Source organism: Lissotriton helveticus, chromosome 1_1 (assembly GCF_964261635.1).
Source record: "Lissotriton helveticus chromosome 1_1, aLisHel1.1, whole genome shotgun sequence".
NCBI classification, from domain to species: Eukaryota; Metazoa; Chordata; class Amphibia; order Caudata; family Salamandridae; genus Lissotriton; species Lissotriton helveticus.
This window is the reverse complement of record NC_136057.1, coordinates 70,945,128-70,967,154: the sequence shown is the minus strand read 5'-3', so window position 1 is coordinate 70,967,154 and position 22,027 is coordinate 70,945,128. Positions and strand designations below refer to the sequence as shown.

Sequence of the window (22,027 nt, the reverse complement as noted above, 5' to 3'; positions counted from 1 at the left end):
CCTCTAGTATCGGCTGGTGATTGGCTCCTCAGGCCTGCAGGTAGAACAGTGTCCGAGTCAGCGGAAGCAGAGTCAGCACTAGCAGCGGAGCCCAGAGCACCTGAGGGTCTGTCTGTCTGTCCAGAGGAAGGAGGAGCCCTGAGGGTCTGTCCGTCCGTCCAGTGGAAGGAGGAGCCCTGAGGGTCTGTCTGTCTGTCCAGAGGAAGGAGGAGCCCTGAGGGTCTGTCTGCCCGTCCAGTGGAAGGAGGAGCCCTGAGGATCTGTCTGTCTGTCCAGTGGAAGGAGGAGCCCTGAGGGTCTGTCTGTCTGTCCAGTGGAAGGAGGAGCCCTGAGGATCTGTCTGTCTGTCCAGGGTAAGGAGGAGCCCTGAGGGTCGGTCTGTATGTCCAGAGGAAGGAGGAGCCCTGGAGGGCTGTCTGTCTGTCCAGGGGAAGGAGGAGCCCTTAGGGTCTGTCTGTCTGTCTGTCCAGGGAGGAGGAGCCCTGAGGGTCTGTCTGTCTGTCTGGCCAGGGAGGAGGAGCCCTGAGGGTCTGTCTGTCTGTCCAGAGGAAGGAGGAGCCCTGAGGGTCTGTCTGTCCGTCCAGTGGAAGGAGGAGCCCCGAGGATCTGTCTGTCCAGGGTTAGGAGGAGCCCTGAGGGTCTGTCTGTCCAGAGGAAGGAGGAGCCCTGAGGGTCTGTCTGTCTGTCCAGGGGAAGGAGGAGCCCTGAGGGTCTGTATGTCCAGGGAGGAGGAGCCCTGAGGGTCTGTCTGTCTGTCCAGTGGAAGGAGGAGCCCTGAAGGTCTGTCTGTCTGTCCAGTGGAGAGGAGGAGCTTGGCTGCAGTTACCATCAGTTTCAATCATAGACACATCAGGGGTAAGTGAGACCTCTCACAACCAAGAGGTGTGAATACAGCCAGGGGGTGTACTGACCTAACACCTTCATCGGGGGGGGGGGGGGTGCAGGGGGCAGGTGTACAGGCCTCGCACCATCACCAAGGGGTGCAGGGAGCAGGTGTACTGACCTCACACCATCATCAGGGGGTGCAGGGGGCAGGTGTACTGACCTCACACCATCATCAGGGGGGAGAGGGGGCAGGTGTACTGACCTCACACCATCATCAGGGGGGAGAGGGGGCAGGTGTACTGACCTCACACCATCATCAGGGGTGAGAGGGGGCATGTGTACTGACCTCACACCATCATCAGGGGGTTCAGGGGCAGGTGTACTGACCTCACACCATCATCAGGGAGGAGAGGGGGCAGGTGTACTGACCTCACACCATCATCAGGGAGTGCAGGGGGCAGGTGTACTGACCTCACACCATCATCAGGGGGTTCAGGGGGCAGGTGTACTGACCTCACTCCATCATCAGGGGGAGAGGGGGCAGGTGTACTGACCTCACTCCATCATCAGGAGGTGCAGGGGGCAGGTGTACTGACCTCACACCATCATCAGGGGGGAGGGGGCAGGTGTTCTGACCTCACACCATCATCAGGGGGTGCAGCCTGCAGGTGTACTGTCCTCACACCATCATCAGGGGGTGCAGGGGGCAGGTGTACTGACCTCACACCATCATCAGGGGGGAGAGGGGGCAGGTGTACTGACCTCACACCATCATCAGGGGGTGCAGGGGGCAGGTGTACTGACCTCACACCATCTTCAGGAGGAAGGGGCAGGTGTTCTGACCTCACACCATCCTCAGGGGGGTGCAGCCTGCAGGTGTACTGACCTCACACCATCATCAGGGGGCAGGTGTGCAGACCTCACACCATCATCAGGGGTTGAGGGGGCAGGTGTACCGACCTCACACCATCATCAGGGGGTGCAGGCCGCAGGTGTACTGACCTCATACCATCATCAGGGGGTGTAGGAGGCAGGTGTACTGACCTCACACCATCATCAGGGGGTGCAGGGGACAGGTGTACTGACCTCATACCATCATCAGGAGGTGCAGGGGCACTGACCTCACACCATCATCAGGGGGTACAGGGGCAGGTGTACTGACCTCCCACCATCATCAGGGGGTGCAGCCTGCAGGTGTACTGACCTCACACCATCATCAGGGGGTGCAGGGGGAAGGTGTACTGACCTCACACCATCATCAGGGGGTGCAGGGGGCAGGTGTACTGACCTCAGATCATCATCAGGGGGCGCAGGGGGCAGGTGTACTGACCTCATACCATCATCAGGGGGTGCAGGGGCACTGACCTCACACCATCATCAGGGGGTACAGAGGGCAGGTGTACTGACCTCATACCATCATCAGGGGGTACAGGGGGCAGGTGTACTGACCTCATACCATCATCAGGGGGTGCAGGGGGCAGGTGTTCACACCATCAACAGGGGATGCAGGGGGCAGGTGTACTGACCTCACACCATCATCAGGGGGTGCAGGGGGCAGGTGTACTGACCTCACACCATCATCAGGGGGTGCAGGGGCAGGTGTACTGACCTCATACCATCATCAGGGGGTACAGGGGCACTGACCTCACACCATCATCAGGTGGTGCAGGGGGCAGGTGTACTGACCTCACACCATCATCAGGGGGGGCAGGTGTATTGACCTCACACCATCATCAGGGGGTGCAGGGGCACTGCCCTCACACCATCATCAGGGGGTACAGGGGGCAAGTGTACCGACCTCTCACCATCATAAGGGGGTGCAGGGGGCAGGTGTACTGACCTCAGATCATCATCAGGGGGTGCAGGGGGCAGGTGTACTGACCTCATACCATCATCAGGGGGTGCAGGGGGCAGGTGTACTGACCTCACACCATCATCAAGGGTGCAGGGGGCAGGTGTACTGACCTCACACCATCATCAGGGGGTACAGGGGGCAGGTGTACTGACCTCATACCATCATCAGGGGGTACAGGGGGCAGGTGTACTGACCTCACACCATCAACAGGGGGTGCAGGGGGCAGGTGTACTGACCTCACACCGTCATCAGGGGGTGCAGGGGCAGGTGTACTGCCCTCACACCATCATCAGGGGTACAGGGGCACTGACCTCACACCATCATCAGGGGGTGCAGGGGGCAGGTGTTGCTGACCTCACACCATCATCAGAGGTCGCAGGGGGCAGGTGTACTGACCTCATACCATCATCAGGGGGTGTAGAGGGCAGGTGTACTGACCTCACACCATCAACAGGGGGTGCAGGGGGCAGGTGTACTGACCTCACACCATCATCAGGGGGTGCAGGGGGCAGGTTTACTGACCTCACACCATCATCAGGGGGTACAGGGGGCAGGTGTACTGACCTCACACCATCATCAGGGGGTGAAGGGGGCAGGTGTACTGACCTCACACCATCATAAGGGGGTGCAGGGGGCAGGTGTACTGACCTCACACCATCATCAGGGGGTGAAGGGGGCAGGTGTACTGACCTCACACCATCATCAGGGGGTGCAGGTGTACTGACCTCTCACCATCATCAGGGGGTGCAGGGGCACTGACTTCACACCATCATCAGGGGGTACAGGGGGCAGGTGTACTGACCTCATACCATCATCAGGGGGTACAGGGGGCAGGTGTACTGACCTCACACCATCATCAGGGGGTGCAGGGGCAGGTGTACTGACCTCACACCATCATCAGGGTGTGCAGGGGGCAGGTGTACTGCCCTCACACCATCATCAGGGGGTACAGGGGGCAGGTGTACTGACCTCACACCATCATCAGGGGTACAGGGGGCAGGTGTACTGACCTCACACCATCATCAGGGGTACAGGGGCACAGACCTCACACCACCATCAGGGGGTACAGGGGGCAAGTGTACTGACCTCTCACCATCATAAGGGGGTGCAGGGGGCAGGTGTGCTGACCTCACACCATCATCAGAGGGTGCAGGGGGCAGGTTTACTGACCTCACACCATCATCAGGGGGTACAGGGGGCAGGTGTACTGACCTCATACCATCATCAGGGGGTGTAGAGGGCAGGTGTACTGACCTCATACCATCATCAGGGATGCAGGGGGCAGGTGTACTGACCTCACACCATCAACAGGGGGTGCAGGGGGCAGGTGTACTGACCTCATACCATCATCAGGGATGCAGGGGGCAGGTGTACTGACCTCACACCATCAACAGGGGGTGCAGGGGGCAGGTGTACTGACCTCATACCATCATCAGGGATGCAGGGGGCAGGTGTACTGACCTCATACCATCATCAGGGATGCAGGGGGCAGGTGTACTGACCTCACACCATCAACAGGGGGCGCAGCCTGCAGGTGTACTGGCCTCACACAATCTCAGGGGGTGCAGGGGGCAGGTGTACTGACCTCACACCATCAACAGGGGGTGCAGGGGGCAGGTGTACTGACCTCATACCATCATCAGGGATGCAGGGGGCAGGTGTACTGACCTCACACCATCAACAGGGGGTGCAGGGGGCAGGTGTACTGACCTCACACCATCATCAGGGGGTGCAGGGGCCAGGTGTACTGACCTCATACCATCATCAGGGGGTGCAGGGGCACTGACCTCACACCATCATCAGGGGGTACAGAGGGCAGGTGTACTGACCTCATACCATCATCAGGGGGTACAGGGGGCAGGTGTACTGACCTCACGCCATCATCAGGGGGTGCAAGGGTCAGGTGTACTGACCTCACACCATCATCAGGGGGTGCAGGGGCACTGACTTCACACCATCATCAGGGGGTACAGGGGGCAGGTGTACTGAGTTGTAAGTGCATGCTTTGTAAGTGCATGCGTTGTAACGTCATACATTCGTCCAGAATGGGTCCGTTTGGAGTTGTTACTCATTTTCATGAATACCTGCTCAGACCTTGTTTTTTGATGTTTGTATTCAGTGGGAGTTTGTCTCTGCAATGGATTAAGAGGTATACTAGGAGGAAACAAAAGCATATTTTTACAGAACTTCGTTTCTTCTCTCAGAATACATATCTTTATTAGGCACCTTTATCCACAGTTCTGTACATTGAATCCTTTGATATCCGAACTTTGTTCCCTAAAGTAAGGTGGTTGTTTTATTCATAACTAGCATATGAAGCTGACTTCTAGATCGTTGATATGCTAATAATTTGTGGGGCCCGGGCAACACATATTTGGGGCTCCCTATTTGGAATACATTTGAATTTATTACCACTTTTAGGGTCATTGAAGTCCGTGTGATACCTCAAAAATATTTAATAATGGTAAAACTTCAGAACCCAGGGCCGTCAAAAGCATCTAAAAGCCCAAGCTGGCTACAGTTCACCAGCCAAGTACTATCAAAGAAGCTTGAACAAACATTGATAAAGGTATTTCGTTTTGCGTTTGAGTCTATATTGTTTCTTGCAAAAGGATTTATGTGGCTGTCCAGTCAGCTTGTTACTCCTATTGCAGGAAATCCTGTTATAGGTTATGTGTTCTAGGTTTAGTGGACTAGTGCATAACATTACAATAACAAGGATTGGCATAGCCAATAGGTCTCGCTTGTGGGACCTTATAATTATTTTGTTTTGCAGCACAATATCCTTGTAACTAAATACTTTTAAGGTCCCACAAGCGAGACCTATTGGCTATGCCAATGCTTGTTCTGCTGTAGCTTCTGTGTGAGAGTGAAGTCTGTACATAGGCAAGATGTGAGCGCGCCTCCATGGCCCAAAGCGGCCTGCCAAGCTCTCGGAATTCCGGACGTCTTTTCGAGATAAGATAGTGTAGCTCCGCAGTCGGGGGGCTTGTGAGCCTTCGAGCATTACAACGCGTCCCTCCAAAAATTACAAGTGAGCATGTTACAAAAGCAAACGTTACGTTACATGAGACAATAGTGACAGTTGTGCAAGTATCAAGAGCAAACAAAATACAAGAGGTAGCAAACGATATGTTCTTAGAGGAAACAAGCTTCTCGGCATTGCTGGTTGAGGGAGTGGGGGGGTGGGCGGGGGAGCAGCAGGCAGATGCGAGTGGAGCGCGCGCTGGAGAGGGAGGGGGTGGGAGGACTAGGCAGCGGGAGAGAGGGAGAAAGGAGCGCGAGGGAGGCGTTTTTAGATACATGAAGCCAAAATTACAAGTGAGCATGTTACAAAAGCAAACGTTACGTTACATGAGACAATAGTGACAGTTGTGCAAGTATCAAGAGCAACAAAATACAAGAGGTAGCAAACGATATGTTCTTAGAGGAAACAAGCTTCTCGGCATTGCTGGGTGGGGGAGTGGGGGGCTGGGCGGGGGAGCAGCAGGCAGATGCGAGTGGAGCGCGCGCTGGAGAGGGAGGGGGTGGGAGGACTAGGCAGCGGGAGAGAGGGAGAAAGGAGCGCGAGGGAGGCATTTTTAGATACATGAAGCCAAAATTACAAGTGAGCATGTTACAAAAGCAAACGTTACGTTACATGAGACAATAGTGACAGGTGTGCAAGTATCAAGAGCAACAAAATACAAGAGGTAGCAAACGATATGCAATAGCATATCTGAGGGAACACGGCCTGGGGGAAGCTGGCTGGGGAGGGGGAGGAGAAATGAAAGGAAGGCTGTGTTTGCGGGGAGAGAGAGGGGAGGTGCTGGTGTGGGAGGGGGGAGGTGCTGGTGTGGGAGGAGTGCTGCTACGGCAAGGCTGTGTTTGCGGGGAGTGAGAGGGGAGGTGCTGGTGTGGGAGGGGGGAGTTGCTGGTGTGGGAGGAGTACTGCTAGGGGAGGAGAAGCCCTGGCCGTGAATGCTCGTGCATGTTCACGTGAACTGCAAGAAAACGCCAGGCTGAAACCCCTTAGTTTGAAGAGGATTTTGCCGACATGAATTCGATCCTATCCATTCCTGCGGAATGGGACAGGCTCGACCTAAAAAGACTTATACATAAAGCACTTGAACGTGTAGCCTTAGTGGCTGAATATTTGTAATTACAAATAAATCCCCTTTCACCATAGGCATTTCTGCTGCAGCAGCGAGATTCAAAGCACCGATCTCAGGATTTTCGCCATCGCATTTGTGAAATTCGAATAACTTTCTCTTTATTTCACTTCCCCTGCCTTGTCCATCTCAACTTCTATATATGTGTAAACCTACAGCTAAACACGAGCCGCTTTCAGTGGCGGGCCTTGGCGGGGTCGCGAACCCCAAATCTCAACAGCAATAATTTTGCCGGTTTCCCACAAACGATGCAAGGGCCACAAGTATTCCTTTTCAGCGTGTTTTTATTTTAAGCCAAGTCACTCAGCGCGTTTCGGAGGCAATCTTCTTGTTCACAAGTACGAGTGCAATGCAAATCACAGTGTTTATACAATATCATGTAACACACCTCTACGTAATAAACAGTGACAACAGATTCAAGGTGTTTGAACGTCCTCGGAGCTGGAAAAACAGACTTGTTTAGTCAATGTAGGGAGATACATCGTGAGACATTGTATTAAAATCATCATGCAGTATGTAAATTAAACATTAGGTCATTGCTGTTAACCTAAACATTTTTCTTGAGTTTTTTACGTGCTTTTGCGAAAAGCATTAATTCCGCATCGTCATGTACGGCACCTTGCCATTTCCAACTAAATAAGTGCTGGCGTAAGTTCACTGTGATTATAAGATTACCACGTCATCTGTAACTCTACGCGCTTGGTGTAAAACATATCATTAGTGCTGGTGACCAAGCACGTAGAATTACAGATGACATGGTTTATCTTATAATCACACAGAACTCAACTCTGAGGTGAGGCTGGGTAGACCACGCATACACAGGAGAATGTGAGGGTTGAAGATGAGCAGACCAAGCATGCACAAGAGAATATGAGGGTTGAGGCTGAGCACACCAAGCACGCACAAGAGAATGTGAGGGTTGAGGCTGGGCAGACCAAGCATGCACAAGAGAATGTGAGGGTTGAGGCTGGGCAGACCAAGCATGCACAAGAGAAGGTGAGGGTTAAGGCTGGGCAGACCAAGCATGCACAGGAGAATGTGAGGGTTAAATCCGGGCACACCACGCGTGCACAAGAGAATGTGAGGGTTGAGGCTGGGCAGACCACGCATGCACAAGAGAATGTGAGGGTTAAGGCTGGGCAGACCAAGCATGCACGGGAGAATGTGAGGGTTGAGGTTGGGCAGACCACGCATGGACAAGAGAAGGTGAGGGTTGAGGCTGGGCAGACCACGCATGCACACTACGGAGCAGATTTATTATTTTTTAGTGCAGCATAGTTCAGCAGTTAGGTGCAGCGCCGTGATGTGCGAGGGGGAGAGAGCCACGCTGAGCTAGATTTATGAAATACAGCACGCTGCTGCTCACTACCCCTGCACTAGTACACAGTCTACCTAGTGCCACACATAACCTTTACACCATAAGCCAGAGGTGTGTGTGCTGTCAAGCATAGGATTCGTACTGGAAACACACCATTCCAGTATAAAACCTATAGAGTAATCCTTAAACACTCCAGAGTTTGTATTTGTCAATAGCGGTGGCCGTAGTCCTATCTAGATCGCATAATGCCAACCGTGTATATGTAAGAATACCCAATATCACCATTCACGCGCCACACCTATATTGAAATAACAAATCCACTATCAGACCCTGTGCCTCAGCCCTAAAGGGTTGAGAGGTTAAGCCCCTCACTTCATTGCAAACCTAGTGGAAATGCATACACCCGTACAAAACCAGAGATTGCCTCACTTAAATTTACTTTCTATTCCAAAATTACAGAAGATCAGGTGGACGCAGCTTTGGTACAAGCTCCTTTCATCGGGAAATCTGACAGCCCACAAGCCTATTCAGACTAGATTCTTCCCCGTTATGGTTCGTTTTCTCCTCTTTTATGTATTTCTGATTCAGTGCCAAGAAACCCCAAGTTGAACATGCTCTCTATATATGCAATGACATAACAAGCGTTTGTAGATCCTGTAGAGGTTTGGTATGTTGGCGTGCGCTTCAGTCACTGAACTGAATACTGCAAAAGAGAGGTGTACAGTGCAAGTGAGGATGATAGCGCACTCTGGTCTGCTAGGGTATTACAAACCTTTCATTGCTGCAAGGCTGTTACAGTATTCTCTTTTTGTGGTAGCACAGTGTACAATTTGAGCAGATCAAGGAACAGACGTAATGTTGGAAACACATTTCAAATCCGTGCCTTTCATAATATATGAACTATGTTGCGGGTGTTGTGACATTTTAATAATTCATTTTTTTCTGGTTTTAGAAGTGAGCAATTTTCTCATCACACTGAGGTTGGTGAGACAGGAAGGAGTATTTTGACCCAACTGTCCTGTGATAATGTGTTCTCTTTCCTCTTTTCCTCTCCTCTGCAGACACTTGAGACTTGAACATCAATTTACCAGAATGGGCAGAAGACGGGCTCCAGAAAAGAAAGTGACAGCGCAGTGTTCACTTGAATCCACAAGACCTACAGTCCCATATTTACCTCTCCATGACGTCTCAACTTCAGGATTTCGAAAAGATACGCAGAGGGACAATGACCTGGAACCGCTTTCGGAGAACCTGCCCCACATTATCCTTCTATCCATGTTGGAGGAGTTGGAAGCAAAACTGGATAACTTGATGAATACTGTGGAGGACGTACCTTCTAGAGTCGCTGGGCTGATTAAGAAAATCTGGATAGAAAAGGATCAAGGTTCCCTAGATAATGCTGGAGTGACGTTGAAGGTGGTCTATCCGGCGAGTATTAGAGATTGTGCTGTTAGCCGGTCTCCTGCGACACCTCAACTGGACAGGTCAGAGGAGCCGAGCTTGTGTCTTCAGCCGGTGTTCTCTGATGAGCATGCACCAAAGCTGGACTGTACGCTCTCCTCGCCAACTGATGTTCAAGGGCGTCCAGAGGAGCCAAGCCTTTGTCTACAGCCAATGTTTCCTGATCGACATCACCCACAGCAGGACCAGTGCGTGCAACCTGGGTTTCTAGGTAGAAATGGAGTACAGCAGGATTGTCCTCTATCCCGGTGCCCTCAGACAGATCCTCCATGCAGATCACAGGAGGCAAAGCTGTGTCTTCCCTCAGAATTTGTTGATGGGCAGAGACCTGAGCAAGACCAGAGCGTCCAGTCAGCGTTCCCAGAAGAGTGGGAGCCAGATGAGCCCCTGAAGCAAGAACCATCCCCATTGTCTGCTAATAGCTGGGACCAGCAACAAAACCTCTGCCCACACCCACTATTTCCTGATAGACACGAACCACAGCAAAACCACCGTATACACCCTGCTCTGCCAGATGGGAATGGACCTGATGATCCCTTGGAAGAAGAATTGATGAGTTCTGATTTCCAAGTTCGCCAGGAGAACCAGTGCCTACAACCTGTGTCACCTGATGGGAAGTCATCAGACGAACACTTAGAGTCTGGGCTATTGTCCTTTGATGAGTTGGGGTCACAACAAACCCAGTGCCTACAGCAACACCTATGTTTGAAGCAGGAACTTCCTTATGTGCAGGATCCAATCGTGAACTATGAGCTGGAATCTATGCGCCCTGAAGCACAGGAACCAGATAAAAATGACAATCTAGAACCGGCCTGTACAGATGCACATGGTTCAGATCAGAATCGCAAGCTAAAACCTCCCTGTACTGATGCAGAGGGTTCAGATCAGAACTACATACTCGAACCACTGCACCCTGAATCACAGCATCAACATCAGAACTGCAAGGCAGAACTGCTCTGTCCTGATGAGCGGGGTAAGTCTGTGCCTCCATCATTCCTAGGACTGGATACAAATACTGCAGATGAAGACTCAATGGAGAGAGGAAATACAAAATCACATTTATTGCTGTTCGAAGCTACCCCAGGTATGTGTTTCACTATAAATAGTCTCTCGGAGTGCATACTAACACATGTAACCTCTTCAAAATGCGTATGGGCAGATTTTAGAAAGTCTCTGAAGGGAGGATTATGGTTTGGATGGAACCCACTGAGCGATACTGACCCCCAGCCTCAACAGCAGGGCTGACCAGGGATGTTGTTGTCACTGCAGGGTTCTCCAGGAGTGCACACCACCTCGTGATAGACAGATACACAAAGGTTTTGGAACTATGAGGTGACTTGCAATAATCTTATTATATGCACCAGATGGTACTTTATCCCATATAATACATGGTCACACCATCACCTTTCCCACAAACCTTGGTGCGTAGCTCCTATATATGCAGCAGCTAACATGTTTGCAAACATGAAGAATGAACTTAAAACCTCTTGTGCAAAAGTAAAAATAAAAACTGTTAGATATTTGTTGCAAAAAGATGTTAGAAACAGTTCAATAAATGTCCATTGAAAAAAAAAAAGCTGCAGTAGCTTCGAACGTGTAGAAACATGTAGAAAGATTCCACCCTTCCTTCATCTAAGGAAACTAATAAACATATTCTCTCTGCTTCTCATAGTAAACTAGTAACATACAGCAGAAGTAATAAAAGCAAAGTTCTGTTTGTTGCTTTAAACAGCTGCTTCAATTATGCTTCGTGACTTGACCTTCTTTTCACATCAGCTGCTGGCGCTGGCAGCAGGCATTGTGTCCTCAGAACTCGACTGTAATAACTTATAAAAGCCGAGTTCTGACGTCTCTTCTTCATAATCACTGACTTGGTGCATCACAAATTCCTGATTATAAAGAAATTAGAGACTGCCATTTACACAGGGATTACAGAATCCCATGTCATATAATTATATATATAGACATATAATAACTTTGGCACAGTTCAATGAATCTGCACAAAACTACTTGGGATTGGCATGGCTAGTTTCATGCAGTGTTTTTTTGTGGTCCTCAAATTAAGCCACTAATCATTTAACTCGCGGACCCAAATGTAAAAATATATTGGATCCGATTGGATGAGGGAGCTTGTTCGCCCATCCCTTTCGGATATATAAACCCAAAGTTGGGTCTACGGACCTGAAGCTCCCTGATTGGCTGGCTACCTCTTGAACCATTACATGATGAAGAGACTTGTTCCCCGCATTCTGTAAAAATACTAAAGAAGCATAAAGAGCCGTGGTGCCATCCTATCTCTTCCTGGCACAGGGGCTGCCTAATGTTAAAATGTAGAAAGAAATTGCTGATTTTGAACAGAGGTTGGATTCCCCATCATGACCCTTGAGGTCCGCAAACCTTAGGCAGGTGTGTGCGCAGGTACAGTAATTTGCCTTGTACCCTGGTGGGCATTTGGAATGTTCGGAGACCTGCTGCTCGGTCCGAAACCCTATCGATATCCAATAAGGATACACAAGTTTGCAAGGGTCCGAGAACCCCAAGAAAGTGTCCGGAACCCTTAAAAATTTAAAATAAAGAAACATAAGCCAGGCCCTTTAGGGATTCCCCTGCTGTGCCCAGGCACCGTTGAACACCTGTGCCTTCTTGGAGTTGGCTGTAGGGAACTGTTGCGTGTGAATATTATGAAAAAAACACCCACTGAAAACAAGCATTGTCAAAACAAATAGGTGTTTCCTATCCGAAAGTTATTGGCTTTGGCAACGAGTTTCAGCCATTATGTACACGAGTGTGACTGCTGTTCGACATGGCTAAAAGTTAGTGGCACGAGGTTGGTGGGGTAGGTAGAAGGAGGATAGATTGGGGTAGAGTGGAATGGGGTAGATTGGAGTCAAGTGGGGTTGATTGAATTGAGGTAGATTTGGGTGGAGTGGAGTAGATTGAGGTGGAGTAGGATGGATCGGGGTGGATTGGAGTGGGATATATTGGGAAAGAGTGGGGTGGAATGAGGTAGATTGGAGTAGAGTGGAGAAGACTGGAGTGGAGTAGATTAGCGTGCAGTATATTGGGGTAGTTTGGATTGCGGTACATTTGACTGGAGTAGAATGGAGTGGAGTTATATAGAATGGTTTAGGGTAGATTGGGTTGGGGTGGGGTAGAGTGTGGTGGAATTGATGGGAGTAGATTTGAGTGGGGTAGATTGGATGGGGTAGATTGGGATAGGTACGTTTGGAATGGAGTGGTGTAGGATAGATTGGAGTAGGGTGGAGTGGATTAGATTCGACTGGAATGAGGAAGGTTTGGGTAGAGTTGGGTGGAGTAGAATTGGTTAGATTGGAGTGGAGCTTTTTTGGGGTAGATTAGGATGGAGTGGAATGGGGTAGATTGGGTGGAGTGGGGTAGATTACAGTGGAGTGCAGTAGATTATGGTAGATTGAAGTTGGATAGATTGTGGTAGTTTGGAGTGGGTAGATTGTGGTATGAGTGTAGTTGAGTTGAATAGATTGCAGTTGGATAAATTGAAATGGAGTTTGGTAAATTGGACTGAAGTAGAGTGAGGTAGGTTGGGGTGAAGTCAGTTAGATTGGAGTAGATTAGAGTTGGGGTAGATTGAAGTGGAGTGGGGTAGACTGGGTTATATTGGAGCAGAGTGGGGTAGATTGAGTAAGAGTGGGGTAGATTGCGGTGGGTAAATTGGTAATGGATAGATTGGAATGGGTTGAATTGGAGGTGGATGGATTGGGGCACTTTGGAGGGGAGTGGGATAGATTTGAGTGGAGTGGGGTGGATTGGAGTGGAGTGGGGTGGATTGGAGTGGAGTAAGTGGTGTGGAGTAGAGGGGCGTGGAGTGTTGTTTCATGGAGTGAGTGGCATAGATTGGAGTGGAGTGGCATAGTGTGGAGTATACTTGGTGTGGTAGCGCACCGCCATTACAGACAATACATTTTCAATTGAAATGATCATTACATTTACATCGAAATATGGTTTTACTACACATAAATGATAATGTTTGCAAATGTCATCCCCTAGTGTATTAATGTGTTAAAATCTTATTCAAATATTTTTCTCCACACTTCAGTAATCCAAAACAAATGTGCTTCATTAGTACTAATTCTGATATATTCTGAAACATCAGCCCAGTTCTTTTTTTTTTTAGGTCTTGCCGCAACAGCGCTTAACTTTGTGGGCTTACTGCCCACCCATTGCTTTTTATTTGTTTCTTCGAATCTCCTTTAAACAGCCTTGTTTCCAAATGGCTAATCTTTCCTAATTGTCCCTCCTTTTCGTAGATTGTTCCCTCCCACAGAGCACCGCCCGTTACTTGTATTCTTGCATTGGTCCCATATTATCAACTGCTTTAGGCACTTTTTCTTTTTTCTTTGTCTAGGAGCACTTCATATGCGCACTTTTTTCACTCGCTCAAAGCTTTTTTGTAAACGGCTGTAATTCTTGTTCATATCTCGTCACATTTGCTGTTCATTCACAGACCGAGATCAAATGTCAGACGATGTTTCCCCTAAACAGCCTGTTCCTTCTCTGACTTCCAAGTAAGAGAGCCAGTTCCTCACCGTCTCACTCATCGCTGCTTGCCTCTCCTTGCTTGTTATTTATAAAAGCAAATGACTTCATTTTCTTGCCTTCACCGCCTCCCCTTCGCATAATGGTAGCAGCTGTTTCAACTAAAGTGCTCATGTCTACTGCTGCCGACCAGAAACTTCACTGTCGACTGTAAAGTTGGCACCTAAGGTACTGGAAGGACGGCTTGGGGTGGAGGGGACATTGGCATGTACAGTGGGCCGTGCCATTGAAGCATCTTCTGGCAGCTCTCACCAGCAGCATCATGACGCGACCCTGCCACATCTGTACGACGTTTCCGGGCCAAAAACAGTATAGGATAATAGCTATAAATTCTGTAACCAGTCTGTTTGCTACATACAATCCAATGTACTAAATGATATGAGGTCTTCTTAGTACATGTATTTCTAAAATGTCACATGTTGTAATATTTAGGACACATACTATTGTAATGCAAGTTGATCTCTAGTAATGTTTAGGACATGTATTATTTGTAAAGTAGAAATGCTTTCCACTTAAAAGTGAATATATATACTTGGTAGTTTGTTTAAAGGACTAATCAAACCAAATGTCAGAAGTACAATGCTATAGAATTGTGAATCACTCTGATACCCAGTTGGGTCATGTTTGCGCTATATAAAACACTGAATTAATAAATAAATAACACACCTGAGTGCGGGGAGATCCCCTCCACACACACCTGGGGCCTGCTGTGAAGAAGGTGTGTGAGGGCTGAAAAATTACCTTCATGTCCTGCAATGCCAGCACCCTCGATGCTGCCTGCATGGTGGCCATATTGAAGCAGAAAATCATCAGGACATCCCAGGCATTTACACCCAATACCGTGAAAGACGGCAAGCCCGTGGGCTGATTTGGAAATTATTGGGCACTTTGCTAGTGGTATCTTTAGGAAAATAATCAAATACCGGCGGCGAGGCCAAACTACTTTTCAAAAATAACATCCTCACACTGGGGAGAGACTTCTCAGGCTCTGATTGTGGGCTGGGATTCCCTGCAACAGAGAGCAACCATATCTAGTTTCTTATCAGACTAAATGTTCCCATTCCCGGCGTTCAGAAAAAAATGTAATATCAGCATTTTTAGGTGCAGTACCTAAGGAGCTTATTGATGGCACAGTAATAACTCTCCGTTCCCGGCATTCTATTTTCATTAATCATATCCACAACATTAGATTGAAATTCAAAGGGTAGGCCTCATTAAATACGTGTCAATCTTTGTAACCCGGCAAAATGCAGTAGGATATTTATTTTTCGACTGATGGTGTGGGGCACTGCTAAAAGTCATTTGCAAAGTCAGTAGGTTCACAAGGCAAGACCAATTGGCTTTGCCAGTGCTTGTTTTTTGTCGTGTGCTAGGAAAACAATCTTACACCTTCTCCTCTTGTATGGATACTCAGCAGAATTGTCACATACATTCTCTCACTTTGAAGTCATTGGAAGAAAAGTAAACACCAAGCTTTCTCAAAGAAAGAGCTTGACATTTGACCTCTGTCTTTGAATGCACAGCAAATGTGACCAGATAAAAACAAGATTTAAAGGCCTTTTTAAAGAAAGCGTGCTTGTGGAAGAATACAGTAAACAAGGTTTGAGCAGCGGGAGGGACGGATGTTAATTACAAACCACAAATCCAATGGTAAGGAATGGGTGGAATGTATTCCCACTGATGCTTCCTGAATATCCTCAAAATGTCTTTAGCGCTGTCTGGTAGTCTTGGATCAAAAGCACAAAGGTCACGTTGAAGTTTATTATTGGGATTGCTTTTAACATCTTAAATTATTTTTAAAAATTATTTGCAACTCACTTAAACCATGGTGTCTCTGTCTCTTTCTCTCCCTCTCTTTCTCTGTTTCTCTTTCTTTCTATCCTTCTCTCTTTCTCTCTATCTTTGTCTCTCTCTGTCACTCTTTCTCTGTTTCTCTGTTTGTCTTTCTCTTTCTTTCTATCTTTCTTCCTTTCTATTTCTCTTTCTCTCTCACTCTCTCTCTCTCTTCTGCTCTTCCTTCTTTCCCTCCCACGTAGTTTGTGGTTATAAGAGTTTCTTTTGAAAAGCAATTATTTCTTTTCAAAAAGAGTTTTTTTCTGGTTCCTCTTTATTATACCAAATGTGTTTATTTTTGTGGTTTTATATAGTACAATCTTTGCTGAAGGGCATTGAAGCACTTTTCTAAAGAAGAAAGACCAAAATGCAGATTAGCTGTGCCATAAAATAACAGATAAGCAATAGACTAATCCCACAGTTCACGTCAGGGGAGAAAGTTCAAACAGTTAATATCTGGATACATTGGAAAAGTGGATGAAGAAAAGTGACCACAGATTTATTATTCAGAGCATCTCTCAAATAGGAGGATTTTGAGTTTATAATTGTGGCAAGACTTGTGGTTGTTCAAGGTGGTTGTGGGAGGGAGTTCAAGATCCTTGTAGCGCTGGCAGAGAAGGTGAGCTTTATAAAGCGTTCTTGCCTGAATGCCGCTTGTTCCAGCAGGACGACTTTACGAATTCTCGATCCTTATTCAGAAACCGGGATTTTTAGTTTTTCAACCACGTAGGAGGGTGTGGAGTTGTGGAGGGCTTTGTGGGTGATGCATTCAGTGTTACATTGGTCTGCTGCTTCAATTGGAAGCCATTGTAGGATGCGAAGTATAGAAGAAATGCGATTTAAAAACTTTGTGACCTGCCACAAAGTGTATAACTGTGTGAAGCATTTTCTCAGTGATGCTAATTTTCTCGGGGAAGGCCAGACAGGAAAGAGTTCCAATAATCCAGTCTGAAAAGTACCAGCGTATGGACTTCTAAGTTCGTCAGGCACTCTTGTGCATTGATGAGACTTGCTTCTGAAGGTAAATGTGAATAAATATAGGTCTGTAATTGTTAAGGTTGTTCTAGTCGGCGTCTGTGTTGTTTGATGAGGGGGTGACTTGGCCGAGTTTGAGGGATGTTGGCATGGAGCTTCACGAAAAGGAGGAGTTGATGATTTTGGTCCATGCAGGCGAGATATGATGTGACTGAGATTCTTGATACGCTCAGGAGGGAGAAGATCGGAAAGGTGCGATGTTGGTTTCATGCAAGCGAGTAATTTGAGCTCTTCTTCTTGAAATAGTCGAATTCAGTCCAACTGACATAGGGTGCGTTTGGTGAGACGACCATTAGTTGGAGGTAGGGCCGTGGGTAGACACTCTTTGCTAGGGGGGACATCTTTGGTGTAGGACGGAGAGATGGGTGGGTCAAGAGAGATTTCAATGTTAGAATTTTTTCAGAGAAGAATGTTCATTTATTAACCCCTACCGCGCTACCGCGTTTTCCCGCTGTGCGCTGAAATTTAAAAAATGGCTTGTTTGTGACAAAGCCAGCTCGTCATCCGCGCAGCGCAGGTAACGCTGATGACGAGCTGGCTTTGTCATCAGCGCCGAAGGGGTTAAGCGTTGAGGGAAAGAGGAGGTTTGCTGTTTGATGATGTTCAGAAGGTCTTTAGGTCTGTTCCTAGAACCGTCAAGTTGGGCTCAGGAAAAGGGGAATTTTTCTCTGAAGATATGTTTTTTGTATTTTATGCGTTTATCTCCCGGTATCGCAAGATGTGTTAACAAGGTTTGTTGTCTCCAGTTTCTTACAGCCAATCGGAGTTGTTGCCTCTTTGTTAAGGTTGTTGTTAAACCAAGCTCTAGAAGGAATACTTCTTGATTTCTTGAGTTTCAAAGGGGCATCTATGTCAAGTTGTTCTCCCATTTTTCTGTTGTAGTGGGCGGTGAGATCATCACTTTGGAATTTGGGAACTGACTAATGCTTCTAACTCTGCCTGGGAGATTCAATGTATGTTCCTCGCTCAGTGCTTGTACCAGGTATTTTGGGGGTGGGCCTTTGGTTGGATGGCGTTGAGATTGAAAAGAATTAGGTGGTGGTCATTTCAGTCGGTGGGTAGGATAGAATCGAGGGATAAGGTGTTCTGCTTAGAGATGATTGCATCAAGGGTAGAGCCCTTGGTATGAGTTTGTTTATTGTAGTGTTGGGTGAGATCGTTCGCTTCCAGGAGGGTGGATAGGGCTTGTACTGTTGGATCATCGGCATTGTTCAAGTGCAGGTTCAGGTCTCCTAGTCGTCTGCGCTGCCTTTAAGGTAGTTTTGCGTTAATAGGTTTGCTTAGTCCTCAAAGATTTGTCATTTTTCACCAGGAGGGTGTTAGATGACATGAATTTTGATAGAGTTGGAGCCTTTGGACGAGAGTTGAACTCTTACATATTCAAAGGTAGGGTATTTCGTGTTGAGGAATGGAGTTAAGCACAGATAGTTTTTGTGTATAATGGTTAATCCACCGCCAATTTGATTTGATTTGATTTAATTATTTGTATAGCGCTTGAATCACCCCCTGGGGGGGTATCTCGGTGCTTAGAAGCGCAGCATAGGTAGTTAAAGGGGGGTTAGAACAGGGCAGTTTTCAACAGTCATCTGAATTTAAGATGGTCCGGGCACTGTCTTAGGCCAGCGGTAGTTGATTCCAGATGAGGGGTGCTTGGTACAAGAAGGACCTGCCTCCGGATCTAGCCTTTTTAATGTTGGGGGTTTTGAGGAGCGATTGGGAGCTGGAGCACAAAGTACTAGTTTCTCTACTAGATAGGGAGGGCCATTGCCCCAGATAGCTGGGGGGAGCATTCAGAACCGTACAGGCGGCTGTGTTCTGTATCATTTGCAATCGGTTTAAGGAGGACTCATTTGCTGCGATCAATAGGGCGTTGCAATTGTCTAGCTTGCTTAGTAACAGGGCCTGTTTTAGGGTTTTCCTTGTTGTGCCGGGGAGATAAGGGAAACCATGATTTTGGCAGGTATGGTATCAAGTGGGGAGCCTGATTTTATGGCCATCATGGCGGTTTTGGTTTCTTCGCGGGTTAGAGGGGGGAAATTTAAAAGGGTGTCAGGGTTCGGTATGGGTCTAGCGGGGGTGTCAGGAGTGAAATCTGGGGGAGAGGGAGGTTTAGTAGTAAAAATATTATTGTAGATGTTTTTAATTTTTTGTATAAAGTGGTTACTAATTTTATCACATAGCGTTTGGGAGGTAGTGTCTTCTGATTCACAGGCTTTGGGGTTTGTGAAGGTTTTCTGGATTTGGTACATAGCTTTGGGCGAATTGTCAGCCTGGCTAAGTTGGAGGACTATGTGTGCTTTACGTGCGATTTTAATGTTTTTGGGATACAGGGTAAGGGTGGCCTTGAGGTTTTCCTTGTTGACTGAGAGGTTGGTGCGACGCCATTTCCTTTCAAGATTTTGACACCCTGTTCTTTCTTTCTGAGGTTTTATGGAGAACCACGCCGCCTGAAGGGCTTTGGTTTTGGGGTGCCCCACTTTTACCGGTGCGATCCGGTCAATGACATCTAGGATAGATTCATTAAAAAGGGAGAGGCTATCTTCAGTGTTATTACATGGCCAGTTTTTGGTGATCGCGAAGGTGGCTGGGTTGACTCTGTGCCATTGTCTGAACTGCGATTGTTTGCGTGGGATTGGCTGTTGGCATGCCTTGGGGTCCTCCAGTTGGAGGTGGATGATTGCATGGTCTGTCCAGCTGACTGATATCGGGGTTTCGCATGTGAGGAAGGTGGAATTGGTGAAAACCACATCTAAAGCGTGACCAGCTGAGTGAGACGGACCATTGCTAATTTTAGTGAGATTGAGTGTGGCAAGGTCAGAGAGGAAGGATATAGTGTCTGTCTTGTCAAGGTTCTCGCTATGGATGTTGAAATCCCCCAAGAGTATGAAGTTGTTAGAGGAAATCACGTGTGGGGCTATAAGTTCCATGAGGGTGAGGGAGAAGTCGGCTAGGGGTTCTGGGGGGCGGTAAACCAGAGCCCCTTTCCAGAAAAAGGAAAATAGATAATTTTGTTTAGTGGCTTGGATTAGGATGTTCCCATTTCTGTAAATAGTTATGGACCGATCTCTGCTAAAGTTCTGGGATAGGGATATAGTTTGTTTAGATCCATAAGGGACATTGGTAGCATTATCACATGAAAGCGTTGAATGACGTTTTCTTTCCTTTTGGCGGGTTTCGGAGTGTAGAAGATGAAGTCCATTTTAAGACTTGCGTGTGTTGTATTGTAGAAGATGTCTGTTATTAGTGTCTCTGGGTGTTCTTTAAGGATTTTGTGTTTGTACTTTTTAGCAGCATGTTTGGAGAGGTTTTGCAGAAATGAGTTGGTGGCGTATCTTTCCACGCTCCCGAAGTTGAAGTGATACTCAGAAGTTGTTTCTGGAGATAACCAAAGTTAGACTTCAGGAGAAGCATTCAGAGGTGTGCATAGTGGTCAAGAGGCGGCCTCAAACAGCTGAGATCGCTGCCTGATTGTAACATTGGGCCCTTTAGTGGCCGGTTGGTGGGCACTTCTTTGGAAGAGTGGGATGCAAGTGTCAGAGGCTTGTGAAGAAGGTCACCAAGGCGATCTGGTAGGATCCCTTTGAGGAAAAGGGGGCCTTGAATGCCGAAAAGCGCAAGTGGGCGTGTTGATGTCACTGGGTTCTTAGTGGCCATGGTATCTAGGAGCTGGAGGTTGTGATGGAGCTTATTGGTCAGTCTGCAGAAACGTCCTTTATATTCGAGGGCATATATACAAGTTATACACCCAAATTATAGGTAGTATATCAATATCAGCATAGACTAGTAGACATCACAAAGGATGGGTCACTGCTATAGGCACATGGTAGGATAGGAAGCAGCATCAACTTGAGATGACAGTATATGCACGAGATAATATTGGAAGAAGATGGGCAAAACAATCACCATGTAGGCTTAGAATATCAGTGTAGATAGAAAGACACAGTATACTCGCAAGAGAACATCTTGCACTTTAACACAGTGGAACTTCGTTGAGAGTTCATTTTAATGGTGAGATATGTTAGGAGGGGTCACTAGGTGTCAGTGATGTAAATTGTCTCTGACACTGTAATTTTGCGGGACTTTGTTGAGAGTTGTTTTTACTGGCATGAAGTAATAGAAGGGACAGTAGGTGGCACTGGGACCTCATTAGGTCTCCGCCTGTGAAAGACTGCGCACATGCGCATTCGAGCTGGCGAGACTTAATGGGATAGAGAGAACATCACTAGCGAGGTTAAGCCCCTCTTCCCCATTGGCTAGCCTCCTAAACGGTAGCCAGCCATTGGAGAAGAGGTCTTAGTGACGTTCTTCTTTCTATTTAAGCCCCGTCCTTTTCAGACTGGGTGACTTGACTTACTGCTGAAGTAAAAGGTTCCTTATCTTCTTTATGGGTACATATGGCCTCATAAAGAAGATAAGGAACCTTTTACCGCAGCATGAAGTCAGGTCGCCCAGTCTGAAAAGAACGGGGCTTAGAGACAAAAGGCTCAAGGTAATGTCTTGTCCTTCCATCGCTATGCATGCCAGACAGGCATTTGCGGGTCCAATGACGTCCCTGAAACAGGCCTTTGTCACACAAGGTGGAAACCTCGGAACGGCTGGAAAAGTCATCCAGGGACCTCTAACAGCGCTGCAATGTCACGCCACTATACAAACGTAAGACATAAGAATATTGCTCACTTCCCAGGAGAGGCTTGTGCAGGCCCATTGGCTACTCAAATCCAGACCCTGGCTCTGTGTACCACAACAGAGCCCTGTGTCTACCACTGAAAGCCAGATGCAGGCCCTGGGTCGCCTACGGTCGCAGGCCTCTGCTACAAAACATAGCCCCGCGGCCCTACCAAAAGAAAACTGCCTCAGTTATACCGTGCTGCGTGGACCAGCACACCCAACACCTCTGCACGGGCCTCTGTCACACAATAGTGCCCGCTGTCATGGGAAATAATTACTGTACTCGGTGCGTGCAGCACGCAGGCG

The 22,027-nt window shown here is 47.9% G+C and overlaps 1 protein-coding gene across 4 annotated transcripts in view; it reads left to right on the top strand.

The window, feature by feature from the left end:
- The first annotated feature begins 72 nt into the window (after window positions 1-72).
- Window positions 73-22,027, top strand: part of LOC144828825 (uncharacterized) — a 41,056-nt gene continuing 19,101 nt past the window's right edge. Inside the window, exons 1-3 of one of the 4 annotated variants that reach the window (XM_078687461.1) lie at window positions 623-672; window positions 781-855; window positions 9,211-10,694. In XM_078687461.1, the coding sequence (XP_078543587.1) occupies window positions 9,242-10,694 (1,453 nt within the window). In that variant the 5' untranslated portion in view covers window positions 623-672; window positions 781-855; window positions 9,211-9,241. The other 3 variants (XM_078687635.1, XM_078687377.1, XM_078687551.1) reach the window with 3 other exon arrangements.